The sequence below is a fragment of the Gallus gallus genome, chromosome 3 (genome assembly GCF_016699485.2).
Source record: "Gallus gallus isolate bGalGal1 chromosome 3, bGalGal1.mat.broiler.GRCg7b, whole genome shotgun sequence".
In the NCBI taxonomy this organism is placed as follows: Eukaryota; Metazoa; Chordata; class Aves; order Galliformes; family Phasianidae; genus Gallus; species Gallus gallus.
This window is the reverse complement of record NC_052534.1, coordinates 3,159,163-3,183,267: the sequence shown is the minus strand read 5'-3', so window position 1 is coordinate 3,183,267 and position 24,105 is coordinate 3,159,163. Positions and strand designations below refer to the sequence as shown.

At 36.2% G+C, this 24,105-nt stretch overlaps 1 protein-coding gene across 4 annotated transcripts in view; it reads right to left on the bottom strand.

Annotated features, from left to right (window-relative positions):
• The window catches only part of PSME4 (proteasome activator subunit 4), a 64,870-nt gene that overhangs the window by 7,335 nt on the left and 33,430 nt on the right, over positions 1-24,105 (bottom strand). For 3 of the 4 annotated variants that reach the window (XM_040696990.2, XM_015283354.4, NM_001006393.3), the window contains 23 exons: positions 17,064-17,119; positions 15,980-16,036; positions 15,753-15,808; positions 15,549-15,647; positions 15,150-15,212; positions 14,894-14,989; positions 13,951-14,082; positions 12,406-12,615; positions 11,596-11,732; positions 11,199-11,252; positions 10,248-10,377; positions 9,570-9,651; positions 8,865-9,018; positions 8,294-8,363; positions 6,947-7,072; positions 6,476-6,628; positions 5,666-5,770; positions 4,741-4,832; positions 4,230-4,361; positions 3,478-3,686; positions 3,092-3,177; positions 2,047-2,175; positions 1,644-1,799 (listed from right to left, as the gene is read on the bottom strand). In XM_040696990.2, the coding sequence (XP_040552924.1) occupies positions 1,644-1,799; positions 2,047-2,175; positions 3,092-3,177; positions 3,478-3,686; positions 4,230-4,361; positions 4,741-4,832; positions 5,666-5,770; positions 6,476-6,628; positions 6,947-7,072; positions 8,294-8,363; positions 8,865-9,018; positions 9,570-9,651; positions 10,248-10,377; positions 11,199-11,252; positions 11,596-11,732; positions 12,406-12,615; positions 13,951-14,082; positions 14,894-14,989; positions 15,150-15,212; positions 15,549-15,647; positions 15,753-15,808; positions 15,980-16,036; positions 17,064-17,119 (2,584 nt within the window). The remainder of the gene's footprint in view (positions 1-1,643; positions 1,800-2,046; positions 2,176-3,091; positions 3,178-3,477; positions 3,687-4,229; positions 4,362-4,740; positions 4,833-5,665; positions 5,771-6,475; positions 6,629-6,946; positions 7,073-8,293; positions 8,364-8,864; positions 9,019-9,569; positions 9,652-10,247; positions 10,378-11,198; positions 11,253-11,595; positions 11,733-12,405; positions 12,616-13,950; positions 14,083-14,893; positions 14,990-15,149; positions 15,213-15,548; positions 15,648-15,752; positions 15,809-15,979; positions 16,037-17,063; positions 17,120-24,105) is intronic. The other variant, XR_006938645.1, reaches the window with a different exon arrangement.

Genomic DNA, 24,105 nt, shown 5'->3' with positions numbered 1-24,105 from the left:
AGATTTTTTTTTTTCAGTGAAATGTTCAAGCTTCCATAGTAGAAATGTGAATATAAGTGGTTATGAACATAGGTGAAGCTTTTGATTTGCACATCTGTAGCACAGAGGAATAATTTTGTAAATTTAAAATAGCTAAAGTGCATTAAAGTGAATAAGAGGTATTTTTCAAAATTATGAGATTATGAAGTGCTCTGACTTCCAGGCAACAACTTGGCTAGGATTGCCAGGTTTTGCTTTCAGAAGAACAAATAGTGACATGAAAGACGTGAGAGATCATCTCAAGATTAATATTGGCATGACTGAGTGAATAATCTAAGTGCTGTTTTTTTATGTCAAACATTTTCAGCCATAAATATTAGTTCATGTATTTCAAATTCCCTGTTTACAAAAGCAAGCTTCACATCTCAGGTATAGCTGCTGCTTTTAATGTAACTTCAGGAGGACTTCTGTTTTGGCAGAAGGGTATCATACTTCACTTCTCTTTTCTAGAAAGAAAGCAGCACCCAAGCAATCCAAATAAGGATTTCCTTGATGTTTGCTAACAATGCAAACAAAACAAAATGACAGTGAAAACCACGCTGCAGGGCAAGTTGAACAGATGGGAGGTTAACAATAAAGACTCTTCACTGAGCTTGAACATAATCAAACATTCTTAAACTAATTTCATTTAATAGAAGCCTTCGCTTCTGTGCATTTGTTGTATGGAATAAAATATTTTCATGATTTGTCTCCAGCTTTTGGAAGTCTGACAAACAAGATGATGAATCACACCAAGGTGGCCTTTGCCTCCCACCCCCCTTTTTATCTTTTATCTTGCAATCCTGATAGCACCGCTCAGAAGCATGCTGTACTCCTGAACACTTGGGGACCTTCAACAGTATGCACGTACCACAGCCAAGACTTTGGATATTATCTCCTCCTGTCTGTATACAATGAAGTATGACTAGCTCAAGAAACTAAGAAAAAACTCCTAGGATTAACAAGTAAGCTTGCAAACGATTACCTTTTGGAATAAAACAAGGTCAGTAACAGCACGTTAGATTGCTTTGTTATGCATGCAACTTTTCCAAAACTAAGGAAAATTCACTAATTACAAGTAAAGAAATAATCCTTTAGTGAGTGGAATGTAAAAGGAATGTTTGTCATTAACTAATATAATTAAATGGGACACATATCTACAGAGTAATAAATAGTGGTTTTATAGAATTTTTAAACAGGAAGGTATTTCACCTTGTTGAAGATTAAGTTCCTACCAACACCCATGCTAGTATTTATAGTAGGATGAGAGTATCATTGTTTCAGCTGTACTCAAAACTGAAAGTAATATTCAATTCCTTTTAAAAGAAGTATGAACAACTGAAATTTTAATCATTTTAAACAGCTGCTTTTCTGAAATGGAAAATTAAAGAAAAACAGTATGACAGAAATTTATATATATATATATATATATAATATATATAAGATTATATATTATATATATAAAAATTATATATATATATATAAATAAATTCAAAACAGAAAGAATGCTAAGCTAGAAATACCTTCTGTATTAACTTACACCTGGTAGTTTTTGTTCATAAAACTTGACCAAATGAAGAAACCAGTCATGTGAAACTAAACAGCTGAGCAGCAATGTGACTTACTTCAAGTTGCTCATCTTCCAGGAGTTTTATAACCAGCCATCTAATGTCATTGACTGCTTCTTCATTGTTGAGAAAGATGAAGAGATTGTAGAACACCATGGTCTGGAGGTAGGTTAATATGGTATACCTAGCATGCCAAGAATTGCTTCTTGCTGTCTACAAGGAAAAATAAATATTACAAAATAAGAACATGAAGATAAGTAAATAACATATGAAAAGAAAAATATTAAAAAACCTTCTGGGGAAATTTGCAAATGAAATAACATTTTTCAGATAATCTTTTTTCACGCTTAATTCCCAAATCATACAATTGCTTAAACAACAATTAATAATAATAAACAAACAAAACAACAAAAAAGCCATCAGATAACATGAAGCTTTCAGTTGTTTTGATCAGACTCACTTGTTTTAGCACCTGAAGAACCAAAGGCACTTGCTGAGGATACAGCAAACCCTGAGACATTAATGATAAACACATCTTTGCATCTCTTTTGAGTTCATCGTAGCTATTGTCATTTTCCACTGGTGCAATCTATAGAACAAGATCAAAGGGGAGGGAGGGAAAAACTAACATTGGTAATTAAGCACTGCTAACAGCAAATTCCTGAAGTAAAAAAAAAGCTTAATCTCATATGAACAGTAAACTAGGAAAAAACCTGATCTATATTCTCAACAATAACCTCTTGGAAGTAAAACTGACATCTTTGGTCATCTCAGATAAAGTGCACCTGGTAGAGCTAAGCATTTATCTATTGCACCACATATTATTGATCTAAACTGTCAGGCTAGTCTGAAGTTCTTGATGATTAAATGGGTGTTTTTTTAAGGCTTTAGTTCCCCACAGCAATTCTTCTGGTATGAAATCCAAGTCATGTATTATTTTAGATGTAGGTCAAAAATTGAAAGCTTTGTTATTTCAAGTTCATTTTTGCATAAATAAACCTCTTTTGTGGTAATTTATATCACTGCTGGATAATTGGCTGATGCTTACTTAAAGCAAAACATGCTTTTGAGCATGAAAATATGCTTTATATTTCATAGATGTGGCACCAATTTACACAACTTCATTAAATAATACAAGGATTAGAGGTGATACCACCTAGAAAGATTTGTTCAATCATGGTACAAAAACTTAAGAGATAAGGATTAGGACAGAATTAACATGCATTCATTCATGAACTTAGCACACTTTTTCACCTGCTAGTAGTAAACATAGGGAACATTCATCTTTAAGTCATTACTTTGAGGAAGCCATTTAGTAGACTAGATTACCCACTGTAAGTGTACATTAGCATAAAAAAACATTTGGGTCTCATCAGTATGCATGTTTTCTGTTGCCACTATTGATTTTCTTCTTAAATAAGAATGCCCTCATAACTTTGGTTTATATATAGCATCACTTTTTCCATCAAACATGACTAATATACAGCAGCAATTAAAGCAGATACCTTGAAAAATAAGGGTAAAAGCTGGAGTTGCTCTGTGACAGCCGTAGAGAAGGACCGTCCTGCACTTGCCATCAACCACTTCAAAACTGTTTTCAAAAAGAGAAATCATTGCTGAACAAGGTGAATAATAATAACAATCTGACAATAATACACCAAGTTCTTTGCTAGAGTAGCATGGGAGATTGTCGTATATTTCACTAGATCTGTGCTAGCAATTAGGTTTGACACTCTAAAGTTGACTTTTAAAACTCAGACCTGAAATAGTTATTGCCTTGTTACAGTACAGATCCGTGAACTGAAATTCTGTATTGCAGCTATATGACCTGCAAACCTTAATCATCGTGTCCTAATATACCTCCATTTGTTCACCTCATTAAGTAACTCACTCGTTTTCAAGAGTTTAATGCCCTGAGTTCGCTCGTCTTGCTCTCCAACTCCATTCTCCTCCATAACGTGATTCTGAATTTCTTCATCTGCTTCCATGAGGGGTTTAAGATTTTCAAGTATTCGAGTAGTAAATTCATGGACACGAGGAGACTTAGTTGCAGCAGTATTTGGCAAGGAAACATCTATCATGAATATGTAGGTCAAAACACTAAGAAAGGCAAAGAAACAACATATAGTTAGCATGACTGTGGTTCAAAGAATATAGCTAGAAGTGATCTTATATAAGTTCATTTAATTAATATGTACTAAACATCAAAAGCACATTTCCTCCCAGCTTATTTAAAAACAAATATTCTCCAAATACCCTCTTTGCAGACAACTGAAACAAGCAGGGCTAAATGGTCACTGAAGTACAACTCTCCCTTCCCCAAACAGATCTTAAGCCACTAATATACTCTTTAACGATTTCCCTGTGTAAGTATGTCTTACTAGGACTTGGGCAAAGTTAACTTGTTCCTAAGAGCTTTAGAAGTCTCATACATAAGAATAACAGGCCATATTCATGATATAAAAATGAAGAATTCATCTTAAGTTTCTGAAGCAAGTTTGTTAGCACTAACATAATTTCTATCTAGCAGAATTCATGCACACAGAGATAAGTCACCACTTCAGTGTAGCTACTAAGACACTCAGTTACCAAAACATTACAAAAAGAAAAAAAATAAATGGAACTGCAGAAGCTAACACTGACCTTCCTATTCTCTCTCGGACATTTTTGTAAACCTGGGTGAGTTTAGGCTCCAAGTACTTTAACAGTCTGTGCAGCAGCTCTGGTACTCTCCATTCCTGCTGTGCAAGGCCGCCTTGTAGCACATAAAGTCGGCTAGAAATCAGAACAAGACATTTACAGTCATACCAAACTGTTTCTCCCTTCTTTAGCCACCCCAAAATCTTGTTTTCAGTGTTGAGTGTGTCCAAGCACAGAAGCGTCTTTGTGTGGGCTATGCGCATAGATGGGTTAACATCACAGAATGGAAGAACAGCACTGCTGTTGTGCCAGTTCCAAAACTTCACATTCTATTAACTAGATTTATGGGCATGAAACTTGATGAATAAACTGCCATTGTGTTGGGAAAACTAACCGAAAAGGAGCAGTTTTGCTTCATGCTTCTATAAGCCAGCTGCCACAATACAGTCTCAATGTATTTCATCCATGCTTTTATTTCCTGTATTCAGCCACAAATAGTTACAATTAATTTTACCATGCATCGACAAATGATCCTCCTTCACCGCTCAATGGAGATTCCAACAGCAACTCAAATAACCAGTGCAGTTTCCTAGGATCTCTGCTCTCCTGAAAATAAGCAGGTATCAGAAATATGAAGCACACTGGGGAGTTTTTATGTAAATATTGCATAATATGAAGTTTTGATAATAAGTTAAGTTCTGATAAAGATCTTATTTGCACAGCTTGGGCTTATTTTTTAAGCAAGTGCAAGCTTAAATACTTGTTCCACAACAAAACCCAATATGAAGAAAGCACAGCAAAACTACACGCAAAAAAAAATTTTTAACTGCTTGGTAAACCAAGTGATATAGAACAGAAGAAACATTAGTTTCTTCTTCTTTCCTACATACATGAATAACCACATTTGACACAGGAATTCTGCTAATTACTGCCAGCATTTTGGGTGACAAGCTATGCTGAACTTCGCTGAGTGATTTCAATGAGTTTCTGCTATTTGTGACCTACCATTCACTCTCCTTCTCAGACAATCCTTAGCCCACAACAGTGCACAAAAATGCTACTCTGTTAGAAGATAACTGGCGAGTAACTTTTCACACCTGCACACCTCTGAAGCAAGAAGGTGTAATTGGAAAAAAAACTGTTCAGTGATAAATACAATAAGAGCACACTTCTATGTCACCCATTATGCAGCTCTTCTGAAGAGGTAGAAAATGAAGGCTTTATTTCCTTGCTAAAAATATTACATTTAGCTAACTGCAATGAGCAGAAGAAAATTACCTAAGATTTTCAATGGATGTTACTTTCATATTATATTTACAGCTCTTAGTTGTAGCTGATAAAATATATTCACACACCACTATTACAAAACTCTTATTGACATATCCGTAAAACCTGATCATCCTGATGTAACTTTACAAAACTAAAGAGGGACTACTTACACATGAGGTTGCTATGCATGTGCCCCAGTCATTGTATGTTTCCACTGTAATGTTGGATAAAGCTGTTCGAAGCAATGGACAGAGAAGCTTCCAAAGTTTTTCCACCTGCTCAGCAAGAAGGCAAACCACAAGACTTGTCTAGTTAATGGCTACTTAGCCTGTGCAAACCCAATTCCTTCCATCTTCTCAAAATTGAGAAGAAAAGATTATTTCTAGGAGTTGCTATTCTACAACATTTATAAAAGGGAGTAAGTATGAGAACTAAGATTTCAGGGACATACATGTTTTTTTGCAAGGTGTTTTGAAATACTGCAGGTTATGTAAGCACCATATTGAGAGTGACTTAAATACAATCAGACTGCACACGCTATTTAAATATCAGGCTATGCACACTTCGCTTCTGGTAGAAGAGCATTTTATACACCTAAAGCACTCCCTCCTCACTTTATTTATTTATTTTCAAATGAAAACAGTAATTCTCTCAGAATTACTTCTTAGTATAGAAATACCAGACATCGGGGTTGAGCTAAATTAAAACGTACAGGTCTGAATTGAACATAAGCAGAACTTAGCTAAGATCTTAAAAGCTAACTTTCCCCCTACTCTGTAGCATTTTATTATCACCTACCATTATATAGGCTCCTAACCAAGCTAGGAACTGCAATGGAGTATTACATACTGTAACTTCTTCCAACCATTTCTTGGACTTATGACACACCAACAGCCCTCAATTTCATAGGTTGAATGCATTTAATAGTTCAAACTTATCCCTCAACTTTCAAGAGCCACTCAAAAGCACTACTTCAGCACCTTCTCAAATGTCCAGTGTTTAGAACCTCTTATCAAGCCAGCTATAATTTCAGCAACACATCTCTGGGTGCTTTCATGGGAGTCTGACACAAGGCGTTCCAAATGGGGCTGCAGAACTGGCAAAAAGGCATCATCAAAGTTTCTAAAAAGGCCCTGTAAAAGATAATGTGAAACTGCATTCACTAATTATCAGTCTAAACTATTGTCTCTGTAAGAACATATGATAATAGAGAACTTCAGGTTTGAATATGCAGAAAGTGAAATTACAATGTTTTTATAATATAATTACATGTTGCATCCTACAGACTTCCAAATCACTCTTCCCATAAGTAGTTCATCAAAAGAAAGGGTTAATGGGATTAAGCATAGCAACATATATATTTCCCAACAGTAAGACACAAGATGTGTGTGGTTTTTCCATACTAGGATAATTATCTGCAAAAAGGAATTTAGTTATGAAACTCCAATTACCTTGAAGAGGCAAAATCTGCGAGGATTAAATTTGTCTTTTCCTTTTCTGTCTTCCAAAGACAGAAATTTTATTAACTGTTCAACAAACTTGGGATCAGAAAAATGATCATATATAATTTGTTCTGCCTGAAAAAGAAGAAAAAAAGAGGATTAGCTGTGCAGTGTTTTATCATTGCAGTGATATCACAAACTTTAAGAACCAATTTCCATTTTATTTCTACTTCTGGCAGAAAACATGCCTGGATTATCCATTTCTACCTCTAGTTTCAAAGATAATATTATATCATGTTTTTGGTGCCACCTAATTTTTAATCCTATTAATGACTTCAGATCATCATTCCTTTCACTTGCACAACCCCTACAAAGAAGTAATTCCCACTGTCATTAATTACCTTCTACCAAAATCTGATAAAGATTTGAAAGTTGATGAAGACATTCTCATTAACACAGTTATACTATGATTGCTGATAGAGAAAATGCAATGTATAGAAAGTAATTTTTTATATGCTAACATAGTTGGTATGAAAATTAAGTAGAAAAATGCTTTTAAAAATGTTTTTTGAGGATCTAGACTTCAGAACAAGCATCACTTATGGCTAGTTAACAACATGATTATAGCCATAACAGAGTTATGAGTTATTTGAGTTCATGGAATCATAGAATCACAAAGGTCGTAAAAGACCCACAGGATCATCCAGTCCAACCATTCACCCATCACCAATGGTTCTCACTAAACCATGTCCCTCAACACAACGTCCAAATGTTCCTTGAACACCTCCAGGGTTGGTGACTCCACCACCTCTCTGGGCAGCCCATTGCAGTGCCTGACCACCCTTTCAGAGAAGTAGTATTTCCTAACATCCAGCCTGAACCTTCCCTAGCGCAGTTTGAAGCCATTCCCTCTAGTCCTATCACTGTCACACAAGAGGTTGACCCCCAGCTCACTACAACCTCCCTTCAGGTAGTTATAGAGAGCAATAAGGTATCCCCGAGCCTCTTCTTCTCTAGACTGAACAATCCCAGCTCCTTTAGCCGTTCCTCGTAAGGCCTGTGCTCCAGATCCCTCACCAGCTTTGTTGCCCTTATCTGGACATGCTCCAGGGCCTCAATGTCTTTCTTACAGTGAGGGGCCTGATCTCCATCTTTTCAATCAAGCAAAGCGTTTCCAGATGTTTCATGTAAGCATTTTCCAAATAAAATACTTTGATTAAAACACAGAATTTCATCTCTGCAACTACAAAAATCTGTGGACAACATTTAAAAAGAGTAGAAAGAAAGAAAGGAAGAGTAAAAAGGACAAGCAGTACTAAGAAAATTCACACAAATGAAATTCACTAAAATCTTTACCTCTGTCAGTTCATCTCTTCTTCGTCCAAGCTTTGGTTGCTGCTCAACTGGAGCATAAACTGTCATAGTCCTGGACGTTAAAAAAAAAAAGTAATGTTTCAAAGTAAAAGTTATCATCATTTTCCGTGTTTTCTACACCAAAAATAGGATTTATTGATTTGAAGAAAGCAAAACTTCCAAGAAAATTTACAGCAAACAATTAAGTCTATAATTACAATGCTACTGCTATATAGCGAGCAATCCAGAACTGTTAGTGATAGACTGCTATGCATATTTTGAAATCACACTATTTTCAAATATCCATATTTAATTTTAAACCAGTGTATAATTCTGATGGAAGAAGTTTAATAGTAATAAATAGTAAGCACTTATAGTACCCACAAAAGCTAAGAACACCAAGTAGGAACTGAAAAATGTGAAGATGGTTAAACAAGCCAAAAAAATAAGTAAAGAATTTGTTGTTGCTTTTCTTCAATCAAAAAAAAAAAATCTAACACACATTACTTAAGTTGTCTTTTTTCCTGCTGAATTTCATAACTAGAGTTGATGCACATTTGTTAACAGTACTCACTGAGGCCAGGTGTAATACCCCCAGTGCGTCTTCTCCACAAAACAGCAGGACTCCCATGCCTCCTTAGTCTTTGGTAAGCTCCGACTGTCATAGTGCAGCCACTGGTTATCCAGTCTATCACCAGCCTGAATACTAGAAGGCTTAGGGTTTCCACCTAGTTCAAGAATAATTTAGGTTCCAGTAAACATTGCTACTTATTTAATCTAAGTTTGTGTCTTTGGTCAGAGCTTATTTCCCATCAAATCTATACCAAGATTTGCTCTGTGAGATTAAAAGCAGCATCAATAGAAATAGTAGAAATTCCTTTATGAATTTAAATAAGCATGTCATTTGAAATGCTGAGACAAAGAGTATAAGAGAAGGTATATAAGTCATTCTCACAAAGTACAAGGCTTTCTGAAAGGAGAATGACCATAACCATATCTCTGAAGTTTTAACTCACTTAAGTGAGTAGTTTAATACATACAAGTTTGCAATGATGCACATAATATTTACAATATATGAAGTATATTAATACATAATAGTATAATACATACATAATGCTTCTAAAAAAGACAAAAAATTTACTGTTTAGTATTGCTTATTTTGTTTGAAGGGAACATTAACCAGAGAGAAATGAAAAGCTTGAGATTCCATCTTTAAATTAAACAGAAAAATCTAAAAAAACCTGTTAAAATCTCATTTTTTAGTTTAAATAAAACTTACTTATTTCATATGGGCATATGGGCACTTTCTTGTGTGTTCTCTTGAGCTGCTTAAGAACACCAGCCACAGCTGAGATGGCTACCTAAAAGACAGAATGAGGCATGACTGCATCCATTTCATACATTTAGCACCAGAAGGATGTCTCCTCATCTCATCAGACATAGCTTAAGCCAGCTTCTCTGCCCTAAAAAGCCAACAAACACTGCAGCTAACTTCACCACACTAGTGGCTATAGCTTTAGTTGTTCAGTGGACAGGAATCAAGCGTGGCATTTGCAGAGCACCAACGTCTCCCCACTCCACAAGGAGGTGGCCATTACCTTCAAGTCTCACTGAGGAGACAAGCAGAATGAAAGATGCAAGCACAGAACAGATGAAATTGTTTCAAATAATAAGCTACAGATGCAAAAAAAAAAAAAAAAAATCCCACATACATAAAAGGATCCTAAACAAGTACAAATAGGCATGTTTCACATTTTCAGTTTACAGACTTTCCACTATTTAGTGTGGCTGTAGCATCACCAAGACTTTTGGATTAGAAACTTTTAAGTACATGAAAGGCTGGAAGGTGGGTAGGGGTGCATGCCCCAGTTTTTGTACCGCATCACAGCAGAATAACAAACATCTGGGCTAAAACCCATTGAGCTGTAAAACAAAGAGGTAGTTATGTTGGTCTTACCTTACGAACTACAATTGCATCATGGTTGAGACACTGCACAAAAAATCTTATGGCACGGACAGGCAGTATTCTATCATCCCTCAGGAGCAGGGACAGAAAGCCAATACTGATGTGCTCAAACTTCCAGGGACTGAAAATCAAAGCAGATAGTACATAGCAGAGTTTGCATGTGCTGCTCTTGCACAGAAATGATCACACAGGTTATGTACATATAGAACATGACTTAACATCAATCTGAATATAAATCACTGCTATAGTCAATGAGCTCCACTGACATTTAGGGAAATCTTCAACAGCTCTGAGAAAAGTGCAACTAAAGTTAGACCCAGTTGAAACGCTGGGATTAAAATGGCACCACTAATATAAAATATTGACCTAAAAGGTCATTCTTTTGAAGTTTTTGGTTTTTTTTTTTTTAATATGATACCACAATTAAAATTTATTTGGACATCAGTATTATGCAAACATTTTTTCCCCACAACAATAAACAACAACAAAAACATATATCTTAATTAATGACAAAGCTAATCTCCAGGATGTAACGATGCCTTATATTAACAAGTCTAAATCTCAATGAGAATAAATGAGAAAAGACTCCCAGATAAAGGAGCGAACATTAGACAGTAATACAACATTCCCCTATGCTGGCCCTTATATTTCATTGTGGACAAGCAGAACCCACACAAATTCAAAAGGGTCTCCCAATTCTTGTATGTACTTCCACGAAACAACAACGACAAAACAAACAACTTTCCAAGCCAGCCACAACCAACTTTATGCAAGATTTCTACTGACAAACTGCTTTTGGACAACTACCTGAAGGACAAAAAGTAATACTCAATTCTGATCATTCTAACTGCACCTCTTGATGAATTTGATATTTATTGCTGTATTCAACTCCAAAACAGCATAAAGAAATAAAACATTTTGTACACGTGAAGGGAGACTTACAGATTTCTTTGCTCCACACAGTCCAACAGCATGTTGACCAAATTCTCATAGTTTCTAGGCACACAGGAAGAAAAAAAGAACAAAAAAACCCACAATCACCAACTAGATGCTGTTAAAAGAATTATATAAAAATAGATTGAAAGTCCCTCACCAAAAGGTGAGTGAACACAATGCAGCAAACAGCACCAATTGGCAGGACAGGGAAGAGAAGGAGGAAGGAAGGAAATTCAAGCGTAGAGGAGAGAGGTTGCCACTCCAAGAGACAAAACACATCATGACAATCCTTGGGCACTCCCAGTTTGTCTACTTGAGACTAGTTCAGCAATTTTGGATTATTACATTTAACGTACAGTTAGTATTAGACAGTATAACCAGTGATAAGGGAGGTTTAACTTACCGCAGAGCCTCAGCATTCTTTTCTTTCTGTCGCTGAATCCCTAACTGTATTTCTTCTGAACGAAGTGGTGTGAAATCTATACTGGGATGTTCCGATCTCTGTAGCATGACAGCTATCTGAATACATTTCTCTGGAACCTATTGATAGAAAAATGCAGAGATTTCAAACTGAGGAGCAATTGTGGAATTTTTGTGTTTGTTTCTGCTTTGAAATAGGGAGGCTTGATAATCATTGGAAGAGAGCATCATTTCCTGTCTGCATAGATGAGCCCTTGAAATAGCAAAGAGAACTGTTCACACAGCAATATTTGTTCTTGTAAGTACATGTTCTATTTTAAAATTAAAGACAAACTTTAGAAACTATTTTTATAAATGCTGCAGTGAAATATTAAAGACTTTTGTTAATTATCACTCATTGTTAAAAATAAGTCATGCCATTTATCACATCAATTAGGAAAAAGGCAGTTATGTGAATTTGCAGTGTGGTCACAGCTACAGATACTGACAACATTAACTTGACCACACTGTTTTACCAATACGCATCTTTATACCCAATCAGCAAGAAGCATACTAATTAACACTGGAAAACTACTTAAACTTCCTTTTCATAAAGAAGTTTAACAAAAAGTTACACTTTCCAGTAATAATGCTTCCATTTAAAAGACACAGGTCTACATTCCACTGTAACAGAAATCAGAACAGAATCAACATCAGAACGCTAACTTAGTATAGTACCCACAAGAGTTTGAGACTCATTTGATCAGATGCACTGAGAATCCAAGCCATTAACTCCAAGTAATCTGTCACTTACTGCAAAATCCAAACCGATTGTTTCATACTGCCTGTGGATTTTTTCTGCAAGGTCATCAAAAAGTCTAACTATGGATGGTTTTTCCAAGGACATTGCTTGGCTAAGCCCAGAAGAAACAATTGCTGGCCATGTCTGTGCAATGCAGTCCCAATCATGAAGATTTGCCAAGCATACTCCACTGTGATTTCCAAGAAGACAATATAAGGCACCCTATAAAATTAAAGAAGCCATTTTTAAATAAATGTAAAGCACTGTTCATATAAGATATCTACATGTATTCACCCTCACAGAACAAAAATTAATCTTCACATTACCAAATCACTAATGCCACTGCACAGCCTCACTGACAAAACACTGAATATTTTTTGAAATCATTTTTGTGCTAAAGAAATGTTCTAACAAAATTACATATCCCGACAATTAATTACTTCACAAAATGGAAATCTGACATTTGAATTACATTATAGAGCAAATTACTAAATGATTAAGTATCACATCTGGTTTTTCTGTAAACATATTCATGTGTAGCTGCACTAAAATTGTCAGGGCTGCAGGCTAACTACGAGGCTGCTGAATAGGCCCAGACCTGAAACTGCTCACCGAGCATGCTATGGATGACTACCAGAAATGACACAATGAACTGGTGAACGCGACAGGTAACTGTGTGAGAAGTTCACAAGAGTTGTGAAACCAACTGGATTTATAAGCTTTATAAGAAATTGCCTAATTTCACAGGTAATTGGAAGGAAGTCTTGGGAAACCTTACTGTTGAGTAAAGTCTTAGGAGGAATAGTACCTAGCTCACCGTGCCAATAATATTGAATAGGCTAAGACTGGGTAGTATCAGAAACACCGAATTACAGCAAATGCTGTCATGTAGAAAGACTGGGATCAACTGGGATAAAGTAACTAAGTTTGGCTTCATTATTACAGAGACGATTGTAGAAAGGGTGCAAGGATAAAACAAGAAACTGGAAAAATGACACTAAGCTATGTAAGCAATATAATCACATGCTGTCTGATATTTAATATCAGGCAGGTGGAGTAGGGTAAGAAGCTAGATCTGATAATACAAGAATCCAAACTTGTCTCTGCGGTCAGGAAGACTGAGAAGGTGCAGGGTAAGGGAGGGAGCACGATGCTTCCTTGGCCAGGAAGGGAACACGTGGACAGACAGAGTGTTACCTGCTTTTACTAAAATGTTTTTGGGTGATCAGTTTTTCGTCTAGTTTGAGTTATCCATTTCTACTGTTCCAGCTGACTAAACTGCTCAATGAGGTTTACTGTTTTGGACTACAGCTTCCTCAACTTCCATTAAAAATAGCTGCTAACATTCGCTTCTATAATACCTGAATACACAATGAAGTTAGGAATAAACAAAATTTCTTCTGACAACACATTTAACCCAAATAACTGTTTATATTAGTTGCACTTAAGCTATTTGCCACAGAAGCGTAAGAGTCATGCTTGTAAAAATCATTAATAATTAATAATTGTAAATACACTTTCCAAGACAGACACGAAACAAAGTTAATGAGACAGTACTTTGAATTGCTGTTGAGTAACATCTTGCCGATCTGGACGCAAGAACTCCAAAACCAAGGGAATGATATCTCTGCAACAAAAATTGTATGTCCCCAGAGCTGTGAAGAATGCTTGCTGAGCTTTACTTCTGACCTGTGGGAAGACAGAAATGACTAGAAAATCTTCTGAACCAAAAACATACACTATATAAATTTGTTTTGTAAGGGCGCTACTATTTTACCTGTGCAGAATTTACACGATTGATTTGTGCACTGAAGCATGTTACCTGTTGTAGATATTAAACAACATGCTTCCCCTCATCTTTACTCACAACTGTATCTAAATAAACTTGTTTCAAGCATTTATTTAAGAAGAGCTAAAAAGTTCTTTGTACTGCCAAAAACTGTCATTATATTTTTAAAGATCACTTCAAAAGCAAACAGCCAGCATAACAGATGACATATGCAGAACTCTAAAGAGCCTGTAGACATTGTGGATGGATCTGAATTTATATATGCACGGAATTCCCACAGGGCTAAGAGTTCACAGTGCAACCACTGGCACATCTGTTTTGTGGGGTTTTTTTTTTTTTTTTCAGATTTTATTATTACTTTTATTTAAAAATTAGCTTGTCTACTTCCTAAAAATAGATTTAGGAACCCAGTGTTGTTAATCATATTGGAAATATCGCATCTAAAAGCCTCAAGCTAGTATATTTTTAACTGAAATTATTTATTGAATTATTGTTTTTGAAATCTAGAAGATAAGCTGAAAAATTTGTAGCCCTTAGGCTGACTCTCCACCCATCTTTAATTTGATGAAGAGGGGACTGTGTCAAAATTGGTAGCTAACATAAATGAAGTAATTAAGAGATTCATATTGCCACAAAAAAGAATTGAAAAGTGAAAAAAGTATTAGAAAAAACCAACACAACATTTCAGAACTACGAAAGATGGTTACTTACCTGACCGTATGAACTTGTGGACAAACAAAGAAGATCTCTGATCATCTCCTGGTGGGAGGTTTTATATTCACAGCCTTCCATTGTTAGTGTTCTCAACTAAATTGCATTAAGAAGACAAATAAAGGATTATTTTTGGACTTTAAAAATGTAAGTGAAACAACAGTGCAGGATCACTGCAACTTTAACTAAATGACAATATAACAAAAGCAGCTTTTCTAGTAAACAGGTTAATAATACTATTAAGTGGAAGTATTACCTCATGCTGCAACATAACTCTGTCTATCAGCAAAGCTCTGATATGCTGTTTCTTTCCTTGAAGCTGGAAGGAAATATGTAACTGGGTTTAGATTTCAATATTCACATCAGCAGCCTCTACTGACTGAATTTCCCTGCTGGTACTTTTCCTCTTCTAGAAACAGGCAAATTTAATGTAGAAACTGTGAGAATATATTGGGGTTTTTTTGGTTATTTTTTTCCCCTCTCTTCCCAGGTAAAGGTTTTCATTTAATATTGCAAAACAATATTCTTTCACAGAAATTAGATTTCAAAATCATGAAAATTTTCATTAGGACTGTAAAGAAGATGTGGAAAAAGCCTTCCTGAGCACTAGGAACTATTCTCCCCACACACTTAAGCTTTACAAAGAATTACTGACCCTGTTCTCCATTGATTTTTTCACTAGATTAAAGCTTTTCCATCGGGAATCAAATTCATGTTTGTGAGATCCTTGGAACTGCAAAACATCACTAATTATCTGCAGAAAAAAAAAAGACGACAATTCATAATCATTTTCCAAAGTCATCTTGTTTGTAAAATAAGAAGCATGTCATATCTTAAGTACTACAAATAATAAATATACCTTTATTATTAGAAATAAAGACTTGGTATCATCTTCTGAATTATCAAGTATATAACCTGCAATTTGAAGAAAAACAATGTATTATTATACAGGAGAAGAGCTTTAAAATAAACAATTTCTATAAAGTTTAAGTATTACAAGCAAAGTAAAGGAAACAAGTTTCTTATGTTAAACTTAACATAAAAAATACCACACTTCTTATATAAAGGTTGAATTCTTATACTTACGCAACAATTTCCTTGTAACCCTTGCAATAGTTTCACGATAATTCTCTCTTGATAAATCTGTACAAAATTGGACACATTCTTTATTATAAAAACAAAAATCAATACTGAAGTACAACAGCAGAAACCCAGAGCAGACTACTCAGAAAACACAGTACAGATTATTGGACCTTCTTCCTCTGCCTTGAAAGATGGTTTCATTTATAACCACAGAATAAGGCAGATTGTTTAACATATGAAAATTAATGGGTTACACACTAAGCAGGGTAAAAGATAAAGCCAGAAGACGACTGGGAATTTATTCCCCTTCAATGAACAGAGGAAAAGACAGCTCCAGTCTCAATAAGAACAAAAATACGGCATCAAAAAACAGGCTCAATTATATGAGCAAGTTTCTTGGAAAGTTTTAAACCAGAATAATCTTTAGTTGATCTAAAAGATGACTAATTACATATCTTACACGACCACAAACTCACTGCTTGCAATTTAACTGACCAGATTTTAGAAGTGTAAAAGCAACTACAATCAGTCATCTGAAAAGCAGTTACTGCGCCTCTGACTCTTCTTTAAACTTCCCAACTTGGAAGATAGTGAAGAACACAATAAAGCCCGAGGACAAAGCTACTCTGTCAACTTTGATGTTTCAGACTCTAAAGAATTGGACTCAGATAATCCTTTACCATTAAAATATGACTATTAAGTGCCCAGACTGTGTGACTGACCCTTTGATCTTTGAGCAGTTTTACTCAGTCTTCAAACGTACTAGAAAGGCAGAAGGGAAAACTGTGTGATGCTTCCTTCTACTATGCCAATGACTAGTAACTATTTTAATAGCAATGTTCCTTTTGTGAATGAACCACAGAAGCCCCCAATACTCCAGAGTTTATTTCACATCTACGTCTTTACCATAGCTGAAGATAAAATGGAGTGTGCACAAACATTCCGTGTTGGCTCAAGAAAGCTCTTTAATATAGAGAATAATCAAAACTATGCTTTCAAGAAAAATCTACAGCTTTCACAGGTGGGTAGATATGGGAAGACAAAACAATGCTTTGAACTTGTTTGAGCAGAATTAGTTTCTACTTACCATATTCAACACCCGTGTACAGTTTTGTCTCTTCCAAAGATACCAGACTTGGTACCCTGTGTGAAAACAAACCAAATATTACTACACAGTATGGAAATCACTTACTACATGAACTTCAGTGACATTTAATTAATTTTAACAAGCTAAATTTCATGTTGGTAGTGCCAGAAAGGTTTGGGTTAACTGAGCGTACACCTCAGTTCTCTAACTTAGGGTTATTAGGAAACCCTACCAGTGTGTCAGACTGTATCAGAGACAAGTACACTATAAGGATACTTGGAACCCACAACCTTGATTTCTCATTTAACAGAAACTCAGTATCTGTCAAACCTATGAACACACTCATCATAACAGGTATGGCTGCTAGTCATCTTAAGCTAGGAAGGCCAGAAGAATTTGACCGCTGAATGGCAAACGACTGAAGCAAGATCCTTTCCTGACAGCTTAAGTTAATGAAGCTCTCCTGACTCTGGTCCCTATAGTACAGGAATTATACTTATTGTTACTTCAAGTTCATAATCAATAACCATGCAGAAAAAAAAAACATACTTTTTCCAGGATTTCGGTCTTTTTTTTTTAGTATATTTTTGAACTTTATATATAACCACCATAAAATACAAATTCAGACATCATATTATGCTAATGAATGTAAAAGAAAGAAAAAAAGTGAAGAGTATGTTAACTACCTTTTTTCTCCTCTACTGCATTAGTATGAAGAAATTCAGGCTTTTAATGACAAAGTATTCCAATGTGCCTTGGAGAAAAAGTCAGGAGTGAGAAGTACCACTGTAATATCACATAGTATCAGCAAGTAATCCCTATAAAAATAATTTTTTCACAAAAATTGCATCAACAGTACCATCACAGTAAACAAAGGTAAGTGATGCAATGTGAATCTACTCCTATTATAAATGCTAAATAACACATCAGAAACACCTGGTTGTGCATCTGAGCACTCCCTACCAGACACTGAGATAAGCTTCCAGATTTTCAGGCAACTAAAAAGTTCTACCTGTCAGAACTAGAAAACAGGTTCATTTCTTCTCTAAAAAAAAAACAAAAACAAAAAAACCAAGCAGCTCACTAAAAACATGACTGCTGCAATTACTATATTGATTTGATAGAGGGGTACAAATCTCAAGAAAAACCTTGCAACCAGAGGTTATATAAACAGACTTCTCAGCTGTTGCAACTGCCATATCTGGACCAACAGAAGTCAAATTGAAGCACCTTTTTCTTAATGATTTGGGCATAAAGAGGTAAGTCCATTTCCTTTTCATCACTGTATTTTCCAGTACCTTGAAAACAAACCATACTGAAAGTTTTTCCCCAAAAAAATCTGCATCATCCTGGGTGGTCAAGAAATAAATTGACCACTAATATAATTTCCAAAATATCCAATCTAAATCCAGTACTTTAGGCCATAAACAAATATTTACAAAGATTCTGTGGTCTCAAACCTGCTCTCTTAGAATCTACATGTCTGAAGAAGACCTATGCCACCCATACTCTGCATTTCAAGCACAGGTCAGAGAAAGCTTAAGTGCTTTGCCTAGGACATCCAATAGGAAACAACGTGCTTTCCGTAACCACACAGTCAATACCCATAGCAAGATTCTCATTGCAATACTTCATGCAAATTACAAATAACACTGCACTTCATTCTACATCAACACAAATTACCAAGAAAACCTAAGGGCAAAGAGTATCCACAGTTATTGCTAGAAGAAAAATTCTAACTAAGCAGAACTTCAAGGAATTCGTTCTCTTATTCGCTACAGTGCAAATCCAAAAGCATCTTCATCTGATTACAACTGAAGCACCATGTTTATACAACTTCCAGACATTTCACTGAGCACTTTATGCAAGTGTCTGTAGGTATCTTCCTCACTAAGACTTCAGCAGTAAGATACAGCTTTTCAGAAACAAAACTTTTCAGCATAGCTCCACTGAACCACTTACACACTGCATACATACTGCATCACAGAATCACTGAGGTTGGAAAAGTCCACTAAGATCATTTAGTTCAACCACTAACCCATCACCACCGTGCCCACTAAACCATGTTGCACTAAGAGACATCTACCCTCTTCTTGAAAACCTCAAGGGACAGTGACTCCACCACCTTCCTGGGCAGCCTGTTCCGTCCTAACTAACCAAGCTTAATTTAAGAGGTGGTGTAAAATGGAAGTCCCGTGACTAACCCTATTTCTGCATCCCTAAAGCAGCTGCTGAGAATTACCTTGTTAATATCCAGGCTGCAAGAAAGGGAAGTGAACAGGAACTCAGCCAAACATCAGTGAAAGATTTTTCAACTTCTGAAAGCTTTATAATCTTTGCATTTGGAAAACGCACACCATTACAGTCATTACAACAACAAAAAAACCATTGACATTATTGTCAATTACAGAAGATCCTCAGGGAAAAGGGTAGACTACTTGCACAGAAGCATTATGTGTGCCTACACACACACTGTATTTCTGCCACTATAGAAAAAAGTGCATTTCATTTTTCCACACCTGTGACAGGTTAAATCACTGCAACTCTGACCAGCTCCAACAAAACCTCCTGCTATCAGGAAGGACTGCTCCTTGCAATCTCCTCAATTCTTCCCCTTGCCTTTTTAAATAGCGTGGGGTATTTTTTAGTTAAGCTCTGATGGTATTTTCAGAAAGATTTAAATTATTTACATAAATTATAGAAAAAAGCAGGGGAATTTTGCTAACAAACTTGGGCAAAAATGGGGGGGGGGGGGGGGTTGGGAGGGGAGGAGGAAAATCATACAAACTATCCACAGGAGCTGCTTGGTCTCGGAAAATGCTGGAGCATTATGAAATCCAAACCATTTAAGCTCACGTTCACTGTATAAGGAAATCACTCCTAACACTTCATAGCAGCCTGAGTGTACGTACACAAAGGCCAACCATATGCTTTCGGTCCACCAAGTGTATCCAACTCAAGTGTGTTTTCAGTACCAAACCCACTGTTTTTTCATTCAGAGACTCCCAGTCAAAAGGGAAACTAATAAATCAGCATGAAAACATTAACCTAGACTGGCAGGAGACTCAAGGCAGCTCAAGCCAATGTACATGGGGATAAACAACAGGTTTGACATATTTAGCTAGCATTTATCAACTGATGTAAATAAACAAAGCTTTTTAACATGAAGAAAAAAGGAACAGAAAAGCTTTGTGTGTTAACTATTCAAGAAGCAAATCCATTTTCAACCAACGCCAACTGGTAGGGATACAAGGCAAAGGCTTTTCTTAGCAAGGAGAAATATTAAAGAACACTAATATTCTAAAATTGAGTAGTGTCAGTTGCTCAATGTTAGGGAACAACAAAATCTATTCAAAAGTCTCTAGAAATGGACCAAATGGCTTTTCCCAGAAAACTTTTCAGGATAAAAAGTTTCCAGAAGTGAACAGTGTAACAGATGAACATTAATCAACATCCTTCTATGAAAATAATTGTAATACCATCTCTGTAATCCAACAAAAGAATCCCAGGTTAAGAGTATGACAGCAGAAAAACGCATTAGACTTCTTTCTACACATTACCAGAGAGGCCTTGCATTTGCAATAGATGTTTTCCTATTGTAAAACAACTTCAAAAGAATGATAGCAACAACTACTACCCAGCAGGAAATGGTTTCAGTGTCAGTGGAAAGCAGTCTGCTGTATTTGTGGCTGCAATTTGTTTTTTCATCAGCAGCAAGGCTTAGAACAGGAAGGCAGACTCACTCCTTCTACCAGAACAGTGATCAAGCAGTGCCTCTCAGCCCTCCTGGGGACTGCTTCATTTATATAACACTACAAATTGAAATCTACCCTTACAAAACAAAAGCAAACCCCTCATGAGAATTTTATGCAACACCACAGTTTGATTACACCAACCAGTAATGAAATGAGCATTCAGCCATGTTGTGGCATCTGTGACAAACAGTCAATATAAAATTTCTGTAAATTAGCTTTCTATATTACTTAAGCTAAAAAAACGAATTAATTCCTCACTCATTTAAGTCATCTTGCTTCATGCCACAGACACTTATGACTAAGCAAATTAAATCAATTAAAATGTATGAAGTTGCTTATAGACACCAGCAATAGTAAGGCTGAGACAGCTGCGATATAGCAGCTATTTATTTGCCTCTTACTAACTGGATGTCCTTTAACAAAACGTACCTATGTACGAAGGCCAAAAGGTATCAGTCTATTTTAGCTTTAAAAAATAATAAATATATTGAAACAATATCTTTTCTCCTTTCTTTCTCACTCCTGCCACTGTCTTCCCCAGTGTCCCCTGTGCAAGGTTGCAAAGAGACCCCCAGAACAGTGTTTGCAACTACTTGGGTGATAGGCACTCGTCAAACCACAAGACGAAATAGACATTAAAGGGAAGGAGCATCTAGGCAGAGGGAGCAGTCTGCACAACAATGGAGGCTACAGCACTACAGAGCCATCACGTCTAGTTAACCATCCCACTGCACAAAGCAGAAACATTCATCCTAACACCGTACTTCCGCTGAGGTCCAAATTACTTAGCTCCAAGTTCTCCCACCTAAATGGCCTTCCTTCACTAGGTAGGTGAAAAAGTTAAAAGAAACAGATGCTCATCATCTGTCCTGCTTAGCAAGAATCTTTAGATATCCTTAACCATCAGATACCAGGATAAAGGAAAATCCATCAGTTACACCTCTTCAGCTTTACATTAAAAGCCAGTCCAAACAACAACGCTGTGCTACACAGCATGTAATCAGCTGCAGCTCACTGGAGTTCACTGACAGAGGTGTTCCAACCCAATCTCCTACAGTAGATCATTTTAAAGAAGTGGGTTTTTTTTGCTGTTCTTTTTTTATTATTACTATTTAAGCAGTACTCACATTTAAAATATTCCTACAGTGCCACATGAGGACACGGAATATCACCACCACCAGTGTTAGCTACCAACTGCGCCCACTCAGTTCTTAAAACGGGGGCATTCTGCATAGCCAAATGAGTCACTAACAACAAACACCCTTTGGTTTCATATCAGTGTTTCACGTAAGTTCTCAAGCCTGCTCCTATTGTATGCAACTGCTATCTTAACAAAAAACATCCCAAGAATTCACAAAGCAATTGTAATTAAAATGAAACCCTCTATTCTAATAGCAAGTTCAGCAAAAGCACCTCCTGTATACAAATGTGTCCACATTGCAGAATGTGGACACATGGGATAGAAAGCAGCCCATTTAATATTGCATTTTAATAAGAAGAGGTCTTCCTCCCTACAAATATTCCAGGGATTTCTTGGGGAAGGAAGAGGAGGGACTAAGGCCCTAAAGAGCATGCGTTCCTTCTTGGCACCATTCTGTGACACCTGCTTTCTTATAGTAATCCATTAAGACATACACATTTCCTAAGAAGCACCTTCAAAATGAACACCATTTGCCCCAGATGGATCACTCAGCCTCTCAAGGTGTTTAATTGATACTGATCTTTATAATTGTTCTTGACAAAAAAAAAAACTTACAGGGAGCTAACATAGATTTGATATGAAGACTGTAAAACAGTGTGATGGGATCTCCTAAAGTATTCAGTCCACCTCAAGAGGTCAAAAAATAATCACCTGTGCACATATCCACTCTATTTCCCTCAGATTTCCTATATTAAATATATATGTTACTTTAATTATGGTTTTCAAAAGCCTTGGTGTAAACATAGTAAGTGGCTGCAAGGCCTACTGATGAAACAGTAAGTCAAAAGGCTGTTCAGAGTACAAACAATAAAGAATTCTCAGGCTCTGCAGTCATTAAGTAGAATAAATTATATACATGTCAAAAGTAAGATTAATTAAGAAAAATAAGATTTCCATTTCTTTAGTCACAAATTGATTTCAGCATGCTGTCATATAAATTGTATGTATTCAATAAAGAAGCACAGATGACTTAATAGAATGAAGCAGATCTTCAAATCTTCCATCCAAAACATTAGATTATAAACTTGTCCTAACCTGTACATTAAGAGTTCACAGGTCCTGCCCAAAAATACAAAACGATGATCCTAAACAATCCAGACCACAAACAAAACCATAGAAAGTCCCAAGTTAAGGATTCAGGCTGAACCAAGCAGTGATGCTAACACAGATCCCACATCATATTTCTGGTACAGGAACAGCCAATGACTGTAGTGTCTTTCAGGCAGCGTTATTCTAGAAGATATTCCTAAATCAGGCCCAGTACCCTGCATTGTCTCTTTAACTAAAAGACGACTTAGATTCCTTTGATTTTTTTATACAGCCAATGGTAACAGCCCTTGCACAGCTCTCCAGCTTAACACATGCCCTGAGATACTCTCAAAAGAGAACTCTCACCTTTGCAAGAAGCTCACAGCAGCTGAGCACCCAAAATGACACACCTGAATCTTACCAAAGGCCTTTGAGACTTTTAGCAGTCAAAACCAAGGCCAAAAAAAAATAAAATCCCAGAAGGAAATTTCCAATCACCAAATAAAGACTTCTGCCATAAGCCACAACCTCCATATTTCAAAACATGATATATAAATACAGGAACAGTGAGATCAAATTCAGTATTAATATTTCAACACAGTTTCTCAAAGAAGTCAACACTTAAGCAGTAATCTATTAAACAAGTCTGTTTAAAGCCCAAACTAATATAATGCAACATATTGTTTTTATTACTTCCAAATGAAAAATCACTTGGGCATCTTTGCTGGAGTTCTTATTACATTACACAAGGGCAGGGGCATTTAAATGGGATTTACTTCCTACTTGAAGATGAGAACACAGCCAGAAAGCTCAGTTCAGAATGTCTGTGTATTTGTTCAGGGAGATACAAACATTATTATACAAACATACAAACAGGGAGATAGCAGGCTTCCTTTGGAGGAGAAAAAACACACAAATATATGTCCAGTTTCCATTTCTTTCATATAAAATTGTACCAGCAATGCAATGCTGTTACCTACCTTCTGAAAACATTTGCACAGCCTTGCACAGGAAAAGACTTAACATTATTTTATGTTTTAAGCACTCCATTACTTCT